Below are 16991 nucleotides of genomic sequence, written 5' to 3'. Positions count from 1 at the left end.
TTCTTACAATGGTCCTCCTCTCTTTTCTTTTCTTTTCTCTTCTTTTCTTTCTTTCTTTCTTTCTTTCTTTCTTTCTTTCTTTCTTTCTTTCTTTCTTGTTTTTGATTTTTGTTTTTTTTTTTTTCAAGACAAGGTTTCCCTGTGTAGCCTTGGATGTCCTGGACTCACTTTGTAGACCAGGCTGGCCTCGAATTTACAGTGATCTGCCTGCCTCTACCTCCTGAGTGTGTAAGACCCCCGACACGGCGGTCTTAACGCGGAGACCCCCACCAAGAACCAACGAGACCAAGGCTTCGGCTGCAACAAGCAAGAGGCTTTATTATTAAGGGGACGGGTACCCGGGCGTTTCAGTCTCCCAAGAGGCTGGCGCGCCGGGCGAGTCTTTAGGGGGTCCTTTATAGGGAGTTTGGCGGGAAGCTCGATTACAGAAGCGAAAAGCATAGTTACAGGGCTCTGATTGGTAAATTTAAATGAGGCGAGGTTATAGTCCGGTCATTAGGTGGGCTCTGGGAGCAGGGGAGTTTACCCGTTCTCTGGGCCAGGTGGCCATCCATAAATATCTTGTTTGACATGGAGCGAGGTTATGGCCCGGCCATCGGATGGGAACAGGGGAGTTTGTCCACTCCCTGGGCCAGATGGCCGACCATAAATATTTTGTTTGACAAGGACAAGCACGCTTTTATCTTTCTCCTCTGAGCTCCAGGCCTTATCTTACCTCGGGAACCCATTATTTTAGTCTTGCCTTGCAAGATAACGTTACTGCTGCTATGCTTGCTATGCCGGGTGCACAGGGGAGGGGGTCTTACATTCCCCCCTCTTGTTGTAAATTGAATGAAATCTTTCATTCAATGACCTCTGGTTGTGTCTGTTGGAGCTGTTGGTATTGTCGGGTTAGAACCAAGGCCTGTACAACCGATAGGTGGCCTTGGTTTCGGATGAATTGCATCAGTCTGTTAAGAACGCAGGGCCCAAAAAGTAAGAGCAGAACAATAATTAACAAAGGGCCTGTTATGGTAGATATTAAAGTGGTGAACCAAGGAGCCTTATTAAACCAGTTTTCATACCACGTTCGTCCTGATTCGAATTGTAACTGTCGCTGTTTTAGTCTTTCTCGCAGCTTGGACATACTATCTCTAACTACCCCTGTATGGTCAGCGTAAAAACAACATTCTTCCTTGAGGGCTGCACAGAGTCCACCTTCTTTCAGGAATAAAATGTCTAACCCTCTACGATTTTGGAGTACTACCTCAGAAAGGGAGGTTAGGGACTGTTCTAATGCACTAATAGATTCTTCTAATGCTTGAAGATCTGCGTTCATGGCCTGTTGTAGCTGCTGAAAATGAGCAACCTGAGTGAGAGCAGTAGTCCCGGTTCCGATCCCTGCCGCAACTCCCCCGACTGTTAATCCTCCCAGTAGCAGTGCCAGAGTGATGGATACTGGCTCTCGGGGGTAACGATTAATTCCCTCAAAATAGCGGTATAGGTCGGAGGGGTCATGGTATGTGATCTTGGGGAAGAGCTGGACTAATACACAGAAGTCCGAAGACATTTTAAGGACGGATGTTGTGACACATGGGGTTAACCCAGTGTTACAGGCCCAGTAGGTTCCATTTGGGCCAGTGAGGTACCTGGTTTCCGAAATTTTCAGGGTGCTGGTCAAAGTGGTGTTGCACAGGGATTTATGGGACGAGGGGACGGTCCCTAAGCAAGTTCCCTTACCGGATATTTCAGACAGCGTAAGGCGGTGAGGGGTATTGGAGAGACACCTATTGTCTGGGGTGGAGGAGTTGGTAATGCTGGTCGTAAGGGCAACTCCCTCATAGTAAGGGGGTTGGGAGGTGAGACACATCCAACATTCCTTAGTCTTTTCCGGGGAAGTATAGTTTAGGGCCTGGTATGCCCCCGTTACCAAGTCCAGGAGCTGATTTCTCGTGTTAGGATGTGAATCTAGGGCAGAGGGGGTGCTAGGATTTACCGAAAATGACGTCGTCGGTGGAGCGGGTGGGGGTAGCACCTGGGGTCTAGGCTGGGCTTGAGGTGGCTCGGCCAGGACAGGGTTAGGGCCTATTGCCATGGTGGGAGCGGTAGTCAGGGTTAACTTGACCTTGAAAATTAGCCCATGGTCTTTGTTTGATTTATACAATCGCAACCCCCAAGTGTTCCCCTTAAGCCATCGGCGATCCTGCTTTCCTTTTTCTGTAAACTTGATGACTATGGGGTTGCAGTACTTTTTCTTGCAGGGCCCCTCTGGGCTATTGAAGGGGGCGCATTTAGTCTGGAGGTATTTATACTCATTTCTTTCTCCTTCTCCTGGCCTGTCATAGCTACTGTTTCTCTTTACCGTGATCAGGTCCCAACTGGAAGAGGGGTTCCAGGAAGCCTCGCCCGTGGTTTCACAGCCCCATGCGGCACAAAAGAAATCAGGGGCCCCCCCACATTGGCGCTTGAACTGCCGAGATTGGCCTTGTCCTGGGCAAACATAGAACTGAATGGACCGAAGATTAGCCCGGTAGAACTGTCCGGAGCACCCGAGAGTGCTTCCTATCCCATTTGGCACGCATAGTCTTTCAGCCGGGGGATTAGAGAGGTCAGTGTGGTCGGGAAGGTCCCATGTTAGTGACCCGGCTGCCAACTTACAGAGGTCTGGCGTCAGGTCCGGCCACCAAGTCCATGGAGGGTGTAGTGCGGTGACCGACCAGACGGTGTCTCCCTCTTCATTGGTTACCTCCCAGGTTTGTTGTACTGGAGTGTGAGGGCTGGCAGACGGGGCCCAGGGGAGGGATAGTAGGAGAAAAGTAAGGGTCATGGGGCGGATCAGGTTCGGGAAAGTCTTATCTTTAGGGGATTGTCGGTTCGATGGGCCTTCCATGTTGTCTTGTCTGGGTCTGTCTCCCTGGCTGCCTTGACGTGGGCTGCGTGGATCCAGGTGGCAATTCCGTCTACCTTGAGAGCCGTCGGGGTAGTCAGGAGAACAGCGTAAGGTCCTTTCCAGCGGGGTTCAAGGTTCTTGGTCCGGTGGCGTCGGACCCAGACGTAGTCTCCGACCTGGAATGGGTGAGGGGCCAGGGGTTTGTCAAGCTGGTCTTTATAAGCACGGGCTAGGGGCTTCCATACCTCATTTTGCACCTCTTGGAGGGCTCTTAGGTGTGCCTGGAGGGAAGGCCTGGTAGCGAAGGAGCCGATATCTGGGTCAAGGAAGTGAACAATAGGAACATGTGAACCATAGACAATCTCAAAGGGAGTAAGTCCATGTGGGCCAGGGGTGTTCCTAACCCTGTATAGGGCCAGGGGTAGCAGGGCCACCCAGTCCTTAGTGTCAGCTGCAAGCGTTAATTTAGTCAAAGTCTCCTTAATAGATCTATTCATGCGCTCTACCTGTCCTGAACTCTGGGGTCTATAAGAACAATGTAATTTCCAATTAATCCCCAGTAGTTTGGCCACCTGCTGGCTTACCTGGGAGACGAAGGCTGGTCCGTTGTCGGACCCAATTACCTGTGGCATCCCGTAGCGAGGGAAAATATCATCTAAAAGCTTCTTGGAAACCACCTTGGCCGTCTCATGTTTGGTGGGGAAGGCTTCAGTCCATCCTGAAAAAGTATCTACGAAGACCAGCAGGTACCGGTATCCGTATATACCTGGTTTGATCTCCGTGAAGTCAATTTCCCAATGGGTCCCTGGCCGGTGTCCTCGGACCCTAGTTCCTGACAAATTTAAGGACTTGTTGGTATTGACCAGCGTGCAGGGCCGGCAATTGTCAATGGCTCTCTGGAGGGCCTCCTTTTTTCCCAATAGGTAAAAGTCCGTTTCTTCTTTTTCAAGGAGGGTCTTCATCTTCTGGGCGCTTAAATGAGTGAGCTTGTGGAAGTAGTCAATCAAATAGTCAGTTTCTTTTGAGGGGACGACTACCTTGTCCTGGTATCGCCAATGGTCAGGGCCTTCAGGAAGCGCGCCCATCTTTTGAAGTCTTTGTATGTCGTCGTCGGTGAATTTCCAATTCCGGTCCTGCTGTCTTGGCGCTCCGGTGTCTCCTTGTAAGGAGAGCGCCTCGAGAGTGTCGAGGGGTCTTGTAGCGGCTTGGCGGGCTGTCTCGTCAGCCAGCCGATTACCTCGAGCCTCAGGAGAGTCCCCTTTCTGGTGGCCCGGGCAATGGATGATGCTGAGCTGCTGGGGTAAAAAGAGGGCCTTCAGGAGGGCCAGGATTTCAGTCTTATTTTTAATTTCTTTACCTTCTGAGGTGAGGAGTCCTCGGCGCCGATAAATTTCTCCATGTACGTGGGCTGTGGCGAAGGCATACCGGCTGTCTGTATAGACTGTTAGCCTTTTTCCTTTTGCCAGTTCCAGGGCCTTGGTCAGGGCGATCAGTTCAGCACGCTGGGCGGAGGTCCCTGGGGGCAGAGGGCTGGCCCATATTACCTGGTCGGTGGTGGTGATAGCCGCTCCGGCCCGTCGTGTCCCGTTATCCAGGAAGCTGCTCCCATCCGTATACCAAACGAAGTCTGGGTGAGGGAGGGGCTGGTCAGTGAGGTCAGGGCGGGTTCCGTGGATTTCCGCCAGGACTTGCTGACAGTCATGATCCTCGGGCCCGTCTGGGAGAGGGAGCAGCGTGGCAGGGTTGAGATTGGTTATTGGCCCAAAGGTGACTCTGTCCGAGTCTAAAAGCATGGCCTGGTAATGTGTAACCCGGGCGTTGGAGAGCCATCTGTCTGGGGGCTGCCGGACCAGGGATTCCATGGCATGGGGCGCTAAGATAGTAATTGGCTGTCCCATGGTGAGTTTATTAGAGTCTTTAAGGAGTAAGGCGGCTGTAGCAACCATCCGTAGGCAAGGGGGCCAGCCTGCTGCCACGGAGTCCAGTTTCTTAGAGAGGTAGGCTATAGGCCTTTTCCAGGGCCCCAGTCTCTGAATTAGAATTCCCTTGGCGTAGCCTTGCTTCTCGTCAATGAACAACTCAAAGGGCTTGGTTAAATCGGGCAGCCCCAGTGCGGGGGCTGAAATTAAGGCAGTCTTAATAGCCTCGAAGGCCTGTTGATGGGTGGGCCCCCAGACAAACATCGTTCCTGGCTTGGTGAGGGGGTACAGGGGAGCTGCCAGTTCCGCGAACCCAGGGATCCAGAGGCGGCAAAAGCCCGCTGTTCCTAAAAATTCTCTGAGCTGACGGGGGGACCGCGGTGGCGGGATTTGGAGGACAGTTTGTTTCCTAGCCGGAGTGAGCCACCTCTGTCCATCCTTGATGGAGTAACCTAGGTAGGTTACTTCAGTCTGGCAAATTTGTGCCTTCTTGAAAGAGGCTCGATACCCCAGCCGTCCTAGGACTTGTAGGAGGGCGTGGGTTCCCCGTCGGCAGCTCTCCTTAGAGGGGGCTGCCAGGAGGAGATCGTCCACATATTGGAGCAATATGAGGTCTGGGTATCGTACCCTGAAGTCGGCCAAATCACGGTGTAAGGCCTCATCGAACAGAGTGGGACTATTTTTAAATCCCTGTGGCAGCCGTGTCCATGTTAGTTGCCCCGAAATCCCCAAGTCGGGGTCCTTCCATTCGAATGCAAAGAGAGGCTGGCTGGAGGGATGCAGTCTTAGGCAGAAGAAAGCATCCTTTAAGTCCAGCACAGTGTACCAGACATGGTCTGGGGATAGCCCCGTCAATAGGTTGTAAGGGTTGGGGACAGTAGGATGTATGTCTTCAACCCGTTTGTTGACTTCTCTTAAGTCTTGGACCGGCCGATAATCCCCCGTTCCGGGCTTTTTAACAGGAAGCAAGGGGGTGTTCCAGGGAGACTGACAAGGAGTCAGTATGCCTTGGTCCAGGAGTCTCCGAATATGAGGCCGTATTCCCAGGTAGGCTGCCTGTGACATAGGGTACTGCCGGATAGAGACTGGGGTGGCAGAAGCCTTAAGGTGTACTAATATGGGGGGCTGTTGGTGAGCTAGGCCCATTCCCCCAGTTTCGGCCCATGATGATGGATACAGGGCTTGCCAGTCTGGGCTAGGGGTATCGTTCCCAGGGGGGTCAGTCTCATACAATCTGTATTCATCCTCTAAATTTAATACCAAAGTCTGAATAGGCCGCCCTTGTGGTCCTGTCACACGAGTGTGCCCTTCTTCGAAGTGAATTTGGGCCTTGAGTTTGGTTAATAAGTCTCTTCCCAGGAGGGGATATGGGCAGTCCGGGACATGAAGAAAGGAATGTGAGACCTTACCGGTGGCAAGATGTACTTTTCTCTCGGTGGTCCAGCGGTAAGGCTTCCCGCCAGTCGCTCCTTGCACCCAGACAGTCTTTGTTGTCAGGGGCCCCGGTGCGGTGGTAAGGACGGAGTGCTGAGCTCCCGTATCCACCAAGAAGGTGACGGGTTGCCCCCCCACATTTAGAGTTAGCCGGGGTTCAGGGGGAGGCTCCTGACCCTGACTTCTTCAGTCTTCCAGGTTGAGGAGAGCCGCGGAGGGGGGGGTTCTACGGGGCCCTTTGGGACGCCTGGGACAGTCCCGTACCCAGTGACCTCTCTCCTTACAATAGGCACATTGGTCCTTATCCACAGGGGTTTTTCTCCGTTCTCCCTGGCCCTGACTATCCTGGCGCCCTGAAACTACGGTGGCCAAAAGTCTACTCATTTCCCTATGTCTCTTCTTATCTCTAGCATTTTCCCTTTCTTCCGCTTCTTTTCTCAATCTCTCTTCCCTTTCTTCAGACTCTTTCCTAAGCCTTTCTTCTCTCTCTTCCGGCGTCTCTCTCTTATTATAAACTTTCTCTGCCTCCTTTAAAAGATCCTGAACTGTACTCTCTTTAAGTTCCTCCAATTTCTCCAATTTGCGTCTGATATCTGGGGCAGACTGCCAGATAAAAGCCATGGCCAGGGTGGTGGCCAGGAGGGGGTCCTCCGGATCATATGGAGTATAGACCCTATAAGCCTCTTTTAGACGCTCAAGGAAAGCTGACGGCGTCTCATCTGCTTTTTGAGTAACCATCTTAACCTGGGCCAAATTGGTGGGCCGCCTGGCGGCTTTTTGGAGACCCGCTATAAGCAGCTGACGATAAAGGCGTAGGTGGGCCCTACCTTCCTCAGTATTGAAGTCCCAGTCGGGTCGTTCCAAGGGGAAGGCACTGGCTATCTCATTTGGCAGCTGGGTAGGCCGCCCATTAGCTCCTGGGACGCTCTTGCGTGCCTCCAGAAGGACGCGCTGCTTTTCCTCAGAGGTAAGGAGCGTCTGTAGAAGCTGTTGACAATCATCCCAAGTGGGTTGATGGGTGACTAGAATGGACTCAATAAGGGAGGTTAGCCGGGAGGGGTCCTTAGAAAAAGAAGGGTTATTATTTTTCCAATTATAAAGATCTGAGGCGGAAAACGGCCAATATTGCATCTGGCCACCCGTGCCAGCCCGAAGAGGGAAGGCCTGAGAGGTCTGAGGTGGAACTTCGCGCCGGCTACGGAGTCGGCCGGCCATCGGTGAGGCCTCGGGTGCTGCGGTAGGAGCAATATCTTCAGGGCGGGGCATGATATCCCCAGGTGTCCCCGGCGGGGGAGGAGCCGAGGGAGTCGGAGGTCCGGCCGATGAGGCTGGACCTGGAACCACTAGGGCCCGGTAGGGGGGTGGTTCTTCAGTCAGGAGATCCAGGAGGGGACCCTCATCTGGCGGCAAGACCTTCTGGGCTGGACGGACAATGGCGGGATAGAGACCTGTCCCAGCGGGGGGCGGAGCGGAGTGAAGCCCGGTCCCAGCTGAATCTGCCATGGCAGGGGACACTGGCTGGGGCGGAGCGAGGGGAAGCCCGGTCCCAGCTGAATCTGCCATGGCAGGGGACACTGGCTGGGGCGGAGCGAGGGGAAGCCCGGTCCCAGCTGAACCCGCCAGAGCAGAAACTACAGGCAGGGGCATTGCGGGAGGGAGCCCGGTCCCAGCGGAACCCGCCAGAGCAGAAGGCGCCGGCTGGGGTGTTGCGGCGGGAGTCGCGGAGTGGGGCCCGGCCCCGGCGGGAGTCGCGGAGTGGGGCCCGGCCCCGGCGGGAGTCGCGGAGTGGGGCCCGGCCCCGGCGGGAGTCGCGGAGTGGGGCCCGGCCCCGGCGGGAGTCGCGGAGTGGGGCCCGGCCCCGGCGGGAGTCGCGGAGTGGGGCCCGGCCCCGGCGGGAGTCGCGGAGTGGGGCCCGGCCCCGGCGGGAGTCGCGGAGTGGGGCCCGGCCCCGGCGGGAGTCGCGGAGTGGGGCCCGGCCCCGGCGGGAGTCGCGGAGTGGGGCTGAATGAGGAAAGGTCTGACCCATGGAGGGGGGTCACGAACGAGAGATTCCCAAGTCATTATGTAGGGGACCTGGTCCGGATGACCGTGTGGTCCAGGGTCTATAATTTTGGACTTGATCTGTAGAATGAGAGAAAGGTTAAAAGTGCCATCTTGTGGCCACCCGGTATAAAGCGTAGGCCATTCAGCGGAACAAAGAGTTTTCCATCTGCCCTTGCGAACTTCTACTGACAAATTGTGCGCTATGGCACGGACCTCTTTGAAGTGCTGCAAAGTAAGGGTTAGTGGGGTGACAAGAGTCTGACCCATGGTGCCGAAAATATAGAACGAAACACAACAGAGAAACACTACACACAGAAGACCAGACACAGCCTGCGCGGGACGCTTGCGCCAAAGCAAAAATAAAGCGGCGGTTGCAGGCGGCGGCTCGGCCGCCGCAGGGGATCCGTACCCCCCGCCTTCCAGATGAGGCGAATAGCCTCTCAGATGGGCCGGAGCCCCAAATAACCCTGGAGGAGACAGGGTTCTAGTACAGAATTCCACAGGGACGTCTCCCCGGGCCACAAGGGGGGAGTACAAGCCCGTCAGCTTCCCCCGCCCTTGCCAGATTCAGAGAGTTTGCGCAAACACCGAGACACGTAACGATTAACAACGATCAACAACGACAAAGCCGGCCGGCGCAAAGACAAAGGCTTACCTCCCGAATTTGGGTCGATGGTCCCCAGGCGGGGGTCTCGATCTCGGTGGAACCTCCAAATGTAAGACCCCCGACACGGCGGTCTTAACGCGGAGACCCCCACCAAGAACCAACGAGACCAAGGCTTCGGCTGCAACAAGCAAGAGGCTTTATTATTAAGGGGACGGGTACCCGGGCGTTTCAGTCTCCCAAGAGGCTGGCGCGCCGGGCGAGTCTTTAGGGGGTCCTTTATAGGGAGTTTGGCGGGAAGCTCGATTACAGAAGCGAAAAGCATAGTTACAGGGCTCTGATTGGTAAATTTAAATGAGGCGAGGTTATAGTCCGGTCATTAGGTGGGCTCTGGGAGCAGGGGAGTTTACCCGTTCTCTGGGCCAGGTGGCCATCCATAAATATCTTGTTTGACATGGAGCGAGGTTATGGCCCGGCCATCGGATGGGAACAGGGGAGTTTGTCCACTCCCTGGGCCAGATGGCCGACCATAAATATTTTGTTTGACAAGGACAAGCACGCTTTTATCTTTCTCCTCTGAGCTCCAGGCCTTATCTTACCTCGGGAACCCATTATTTTAGTCTTGCCTTGCAAGATAACGTTACTGCTGCTATGCTTGCTATGCCGGGTGCACAGGGGAGGGGGTCTTACAAGTGCTGGGATTAAAGGCGTGAGCCACCACCACCCGGTTCCTCCTCTCTTTTCTTTCTTTCTTTCTTTTTCTTTTTCTTTTCCTTTTTTTTTTTTTTTTTTGAGACAGGGTTTCTCTAAATAGCCCTGGTTGTCCTGGACTCACTTTGTAGACCAGGCTAGCCTTAAACTCACAGCGATCCACCTGCTTCTGCCTCCTGAGTGCTGGGATTAAAGGCGGGCACCTCCACGCCCGGCTCCTCCTCTCTTTTCTTATATGGGCACTAAATCCTATTGGGTCAATACCTTACTCAACCTCAATGTGCCAATGATTAAATTTAATCGTTGTCTTACAAATTCCGTCTCCAAACATAGTCATGCCATAGGATAGGGTTTCAACCCAAGGATTTTAGAGACACACAAACTTGAGCTCACAAATTAGAGTGGTAGTGCACATCCCTAGAATATTACCATCTGTATTGGAGGCTTACATACCATTCGGTGAACACATTGGGTGCCACTGGGCTCTCACTCTGCAATGTCACTGATGCTGTAGGCAGGATTGCCTATCACGAATTAAACTGAGTCCTATTTCAAATGTAAAGTTTAATGACATCAGAAGTAATGAATTACAAATAAAAGAAGTACATTAAGTCCATGCCACCCACAATTACTGTTCTTGTAGTTCATTCTTAGCTCATACATAGGACTACGGAGACATAAGGTCCTTTGTGCTAATTAATAGAGAAGAAAAAAGCTGTAGCTTCTTTCATAGGTTACTTGGCTTTGGATGCAGATACAGCTCAAGTATGGGCTTGGATGTATGATAGCCTCTTGGTAAACATTCTCAAAAGTGTAAGGAAATCAGGGGCTGGAGAGATGGCTCAGAGGTTAAAGGCACTGGCTGCTCCTCCAGAGGTCCTGAGTTCAATTCCCAGCAACCACATGGTGGCTCACGGCCATCTGTAATGTGATCTGATGCCCTCTTCTGGCTTGTGGGTGTACGTGCAGGCAAATCATAGTATGTATGTATGTACATAGTATGTAATAAAAAAATAAATCTTAAAAAAAAGTGTGAGGAAATCATTCAAACGGGTGTAGCTATGGGTGCAGTGTGTGTGTGTAAAGATATAATGTGAAGTAAAAATATTTATAAAAGCATAAAAAATGGCTTGATTTATCTAGTTGATCAAGTACCTATAAAGATAATTGTTGGGAGGTTCTGGATAAGGAAGTCTGGGGATAATCATCGATCATCATGTAGGAGTGGGATAAAAGGTTCTTTATTATGGAAGGTACTGTGACTGTCTAATCAAGTAGACAGACTAGGTTAGTGGGCATTCGCTGATTTCTGTTATTGGCCCGCTCAATGCTGATACAGCTATGGTAACAGTGATGAGTATAGACATTTTTCCTAATAGCATGAACTCTTCCTCCTCAGCATTTGGCTTATTATTGTTGTTGCTACAATGTTCATAGTCTAGCAACAGACACCAATACTGAGTCCCCTGTATTGCATTATCCCTCTAGAAGACCAAATGGCAGCATGATAGTTTGATTATATTAGATTTTTCATATCAGCATATGTTCTGCATATGGGTTTGTCTTCTGTAGAGACCTACTATTTGACACTGTAGTGTGGGAGATACTGGACAAGACTGGTATACGTTACATGAAACTAAAAAATTCTTAAGCAAAATCCTTTCTCAAGCAAAAAATATGAAAGTAGCTATGTAGCCGTAGAATCCGTTGTTCTTTTTGGGGTATCATCCGCTCAGAAGCTGCCCATTTAGTGCAGCGATGGATTTTGCAACGACAGTGAGGTGCTAGGTTGGAGATGAAAACATAAAAAGATGGGGTATAAGTGCATCACATTATTTATATCCAATGTTTTGTGTCCAAGTGGCAGAATGCATGGATCAAGGGACCAAATTTACAAATGTTCCTTGTTGCTCATTTGCTCCTTGTGCATTATATGACTTATGGTTTTAGAAATCTTACTTGCCAGCAGAGAAACATTTTATTCAAGGAGTAACATGGCTGTATTTTTTTTCTTTTTGATACATCTGCCACCCCATCACTTAAGATTCCTCAGCACAGGAGACCAATAAAGAAAAAAAAAGTTATCATCCTAGCAGGAGTAATTGAAGAGAACACAGCATGTCTTCTGTACAGTAAGGGCATGGACAAATCTGGTACATGGGTGACCCAGTAGGGAATTTGTTAGGAGTGTTTTGCTCAATTTTGAGAGTAAATGGAAAAATACAACAGTCATGACCTGAGAAGAATGACCCCTGGAACACCCAACCAATTAAGTCACTGAGGCCCATAAAAGTATTTGCTAAAGCCAACAGGGAAAAGTCAAGAATAAGTAACAGAGAAGGGACAATGTGTATCTGTTGTGGTCTGGAGACTCTGTGCATAGTCTGTTCTACCCACCTACCCCCACTGTCCATCCATCCATCCATCCATCAATCCATCCATCCATCCATCCACCCATCCATCCTTCAACCTCTCTCTCTCCCTTCCTTCCTCCTCCTCTGTCCCTACTTTTCTCTTTTCTTCATTCCTCTGACTTTTTTTTTTTTACCCATAAGCATGTTGAGGCAACAAAATAAAACAAAACAAAAGCCATTCAAAATTGTGGAAAACTTCCATCAGGATTTACAGACAGCAAATGGACGTAAATGGCATAGGCTGTGCTGTCAGTGCCCAGGTCTGGCCGGTGCCTGAGGGTTCTCACTGGGTTCACTTCTGGGAATTTTCCTTAGATTACTTAATCTCATGTTGCTTCCATAGGGACAGCCCATAGCAAATGGCTAATCAGAAAGAGTGCTAAAAGTTCACTTGTTGATTCAGGTGGTATAGCTCACAGGCATCAGCCCAATCTCCATGGGATTGGCTGAGTCCTTTGGTACAGTTTAACTCCTCTGCGTGTTCACTTCCATTTGTGTATCCCCATGGTTGTTGATGGGAAAGTAGTTTCCTAAAACCTTCATCCACCAGGGAATGTGTCTCATACTGTTTCTTATTCTGCAGGTCAGCTGAGACCAGAGACACTATTCAGATTCATTGCATGGAGTCCTCCCCTCTACTTCAGTCATAAGTGCTGCTGTGTGCTCTTATTTTGTTGAGACTGTTCTTACCGAATCAGTTGAACATTGCTAGCAGATTTTTATTTCCAATTTACACATGGGCAAACCGAGTCACAGAGCAGATCAGAAGTTTCAACTCAGAATCCACTATATGAGACTGTCGTAAAAAATAGTAAGGAAGTACTGATCTAAAAAATAACTCACAGCTATGTTCATTCCATAGACATTTAGGGAAATAGATTTGCTTTCAAAGTTTGCGGAAACAATAATGAAAAAAAGAAAAGCCAGAAAATCACTGGATAGTCAGGGACTTTCAAAGAAACTTCTAAAAGAAAATCATATGTAAACAATATTGGAAGCAGGAACAAGTAATTCACGGAAGGACTCCGTGTCAAGGTTGGGGTTTATGGTTCACCATTTTGCCTCCCCCTTTGCTATGATTTTGGAAAGGCTTTGAAACACAAGAAAGGAATCAATCCTCAACTTGAGTGAGACTGTTGAGAAAGGCTTCCCAAACGGCACAGAATTTGTCTATAAGCTTACCAGTAGGAAGCTAATCTAGTAGTCACTGTGGTATATCTGTAGATGGGAACAGGGGAGCTACAAAGTTTGATTCGTTGTTAAGGATTGCTCCTGCTATTAAAGGACTCTGAAGTGACATAGACTTGAGGGTAATATTACCTGTGAAAATGAGACTGCAGATGATGGCAAGGAGACAGTATATCTGTTCTCACATCGATGCTGTTGATCAGGTGGTAGTTAGAAGCCTGACATGGTTTTCTGACCACTGGCTGCTTTGTACAATAGTGAATCTTGAATAGAGCTTATGTTAGAAACTGGATAAAGTTGTCAACCCCATAATCCCAAAGTTTCTAGCTTTTCTCTTGGAAGGTTTTGTACAAACCTAACTTTGGTCATAGTATTTTCAGATAAAGTTGGCACTAGTGTATTACAAGGAGCTCTTGGGTGATATGGTTGCATTCGTCATAAAGATTTAATTTTTTATTCTTGATAATTAGTGATTCAATCAAAATTGTACTAATTACATTATGTGTCACTGTCCTGACTGTGGAGGTAGTGATTGTGGAGAAGTCTCTGAGTGCTGTCTGTCTGTATCTTATTGTACTTGTGAAAGGCTTGTCGTTCTTCGTGGTATTCACAGTGGTACTTATTATCTGTGGCTTGCATTCTGTGGCATACAGAGGAGGAAAAGCCACCTGCTTAACTATTTAAGTAGTCACAAGTCTGTAGTTTCCTGAAATAAACTAGTCTAACTCACAAAGCTGTGATATTCTCTTTTCTATGAAATTTTTTGCTTCTGATTGTTGCCTTCAGATATCTTATTTCCATGTTAACTGAGATAAAGAAAAAGCATATATGTATATATACATACACATATATACATGTGTACACTTTTGTATACATACACATATGCATAAATATATGCACTACATGCATATGTACATACAATACACACATATATGCATATGTATAAATGTCTTCATAAAAATAGGCCAAATATCTCTCTGTTCCAACCTATTTATCTTCTGCCCACTGATATGCATGTTGGTCATGGCTATATTTGTTATATTTCAGAATTTTAAAAAGCTGAAGGTCAATGTTCTGCCAATACTTGCTCCTGCTTCCGATATTGTTTACATATTATTTTCTTCTAGAAGTTTCTTTGAAAGTCCCTGACTATCCAGTGATTTGCTCGCCCCTCCCTTTTTTTCATTATTATTTCTGCAGACTTTGAAAGCAAATCTGTTTCCCTAAATGTCTATGGAATGAACATAGTTGTGAGTTATTTTTTAGATCAGTACTTCCTTATTATTTTTTTTACGACAGTCTCATATAGCGGAGACTGAGCTGAAACTTCCGATCTTCCTGTCACCAGCTCCTGAGTGCTAGCATTCTTAACCAAGAAGCCACATCTCTAGCCCCTAATCTTTCATTTTAAATGCAAGATTCAACACCATATAAAAACAGATTATCTTATATCTTAAAGCAAACTCATTCTTAAGGTTATAGTTTTTATTTACTTTCAGTTTCCTTTTACAACACAACGTGAGAAGGGCCAACTGCGTGTGTGTAGTAAATCCTTTGCCCAATATAGATTTCCAGTACGTAGAAGTTTTAAATAATGCAATGTGGATACGGCTCAGCACAGTCTCTGAATAATTACCATGGCTCTTCAGTAAAGGAAACACTATTTTGATGGATCATTAGAAACACATTTGTGGTAGAGATTTAAGCTATTAAGGACCTCCGAGACTATCTTAACTGCTTTTGAAGTGAGGGATTCTTTGTTACATTAGGACTTTCTTTCTTTCTTTCTTAATTTGAAGGAGGGCCCTGGGGGGAAATGCATGGATTTCCCTTGGAAGGGGAAATAGATTTTCTGTGTGGACTGTGGCTGGTTGGCCTGGGGGCGGGGGTGGGGGGTATCAGGTTGGGGAGGGAGGGATGGAGGGAAGAGTGTACAGGGAGAGAATAGGGGGAACTATGGAAACCTAGTGCAGTGGACACTTCCTGGAACCTATGAGGGTGACCCTCACAAGGACTCCTAGTAGTGCTGGATGTGGGACCTGAACCAAGCGTCCCCTGCAGCCACACAAGGGTTCTAAGTGAAGAACTAGCTACTCATCTGTTTCGCTGGCCTGGGTTTTCCTAGATCATCTCGCTTGAAGATAGGCATACCTGTGCGCTTTAAAAACTCTAGAAAACCTCGTCCTATCTGCAAATATAAAAATAGCAGTCACAAACTGACAGCCAGCCTCTTTACCCCTATCATTTATGGGGCTATTTAAAGTTATATCTTTTTCATGCTCTTAGAGTAATGTGAGGTTTAGATTCGACTCCCTTTAATCTGAAACACTGAGGAGCCTCAAGCCACTTAGCAGCCTGCCATTTTTCACTGGGAGGGGAAAAGTAGCGATGTAATTTACTGTCCACATTTTATAGTTTTCCATTTGAAAAAAAAAAAAGAAAAAGAAAAGAACTTGCTTATGCAGTTCCTGTATTTGCACAGGGTAGAGAGGAAAATGGCTTTTAAATACAGCTTTGCCTAGGCTGTACTGGAAACCCAAAGCATGTGACACACTAACCTAGCTAGTAATGGAGATAATAATAAGCCTCTTCCCAGAAAAAAAAAAAAAGAGGTGTCAGGGAGGGTAAGAGGGAGTACTAGGCAGGGCAATCAGGTTCTGTGAGTCCAGGGGAGATCAGAGTAGGAAGGACAGAGGGTCACTGCCAGCCTGCAATGCTAAACTTAAAGCAGGGCTAGATAGCAATCTCATTGTTCTCTCAATCAAGCTAAGCCCTGCCTGGGCACTGACTCACACTATGGAGTCTCACTGTTACCTTGTCTGAACCCTAGTCCTTCAATATTCAGCCTCACATGGTGGTTCTGCTCCTGAGTGGGCAGTGTCTGCATTGACCCTTGCTTAAGAAAAGAGAAAGGTGTGGGGTTCCTGGAGCTACCCTCCATCTTGCTTCTAATTTTACAATATTAGCACCTGGATCTTGGTGCTCAACCACCTCACATTCTTCAGTGCTCTTCATCTACTGAATGTTCAGTTCTCTAGTTCAATTCGTGGAGAATTGCTGAGCATCTGCTTCGAGAAGACCTGTGATGATTCAAGCAGGCCTGTGTTAATCAGGCCTCTCCAGAAAACCAAAACCCATGGGGTTGTATATGCATGCGTATATAAGTGTATTAGTTTTCTTGTTTCAGTACCCAAACATGTGAAGAGAAGAAACTTAAGGGAGGAGGGGCTCATTCCAGCCTACATGTTTAAGGGATTCATCACAGCAGGGAAGGCATGGTGACAGGAATGTGAGGTCATCGATACATTGTGACATACTCAGCAAGTAGACAGAGAATGCTGATGATTATTTTTCACTTTCTCCTTTTCATTCAGTCCAGAACCCCAACCCATAAGAGGGTACCACTTATATCAGACTAGGTCTTCTTACCTCACTTAAACCTTTTTGCAAACACCCTCAATGGACACATCCATAACTGTCTTTCCATGGTGGTTCTGGATTCTATCAAGTTGACAACCAGGATTAATAATCTCAACACACACACACACACACACACACACACACACACACACACATGTGTATGTACACAATCAACATACATATGTATATACATGTATCTTATGTACATACCTGCATAATCCCATATACATACAGACACCAATACAGAACCAGTAGAATGTGTATGTGCATGCATACACACATACCCAAATAAGATTTTTTATTATTATATGTGTATATAAATTTATTTATGGAATTACGGAGGATGACAAGTCTCAGTGTGCATGGTAGATAGGTTTGAGACCCAAAGA

General features: G+C 48.2%; 2 protein-coding genes and 1 long non-coding RNA gene across 3 annotated transcripts in view; 1 reads left to right on the top strand and 2 right to left on the bottom strand.

Annotated features, from left to right (window-relative positions):
* The window catches only part of LOC311609177, a 140826-nt gene that overhangs the window by 104548 nt on the left and 19287 nt on the right, over positions 1-16991 (top strand). The gene's annotated exons all lie outside the window — the stretch shown is intronic.
* Positions 2662-5450, bottom strand: LOC311608829 (uncharacterized protein; the record flags this gene model as incomplete). The annotated part of the gene is made up of 3 exons (XM_084801447.1): positions 2662-3045; positions 3493-4642; positions 5416-5450. The coding sequence occupies 3 exons, from the start codon at positions 5448-5450 to the stop codon at positions 2815-2817; spliced, it is 1416 nt and encodes a 471-aa protein (XP_084657573.1). The 3' UTR covers positions 2662-2814.
* LOC311608587 (uncharacterized protein) lies at positions 6003-9555 on the bottom strand. The gene is made up of 2 exons (XM_084801147.1): positions 8921-9555; positions 6003-8343 (listed from the first exon to the last, which is right to left on the bottom strand). The coding sequence occupies exon 2, from the start codon at positions 8281-8283 to the stop codon at positions 6409-6411; it is 1875 nt and encodes a 624-aa protein (XP_084657273.1). The 5' UTR covers positions 8284-8343; positions 8921-9555; the 3' UTR covers positions 6003-6408.

This window comes from Acomys minous, assembly GCF_964271855.1.
Source record: "Acomys minous genome assembly, chromosome: 11".
NCBI lineage: Eukaryota > Metazoa > Chordata > Mammalia > Rodentia > Muridae > Acomys > Acomys minous.
This window is presented reverse-complemented; position numbering and strand designations above follow the sequence as displayed.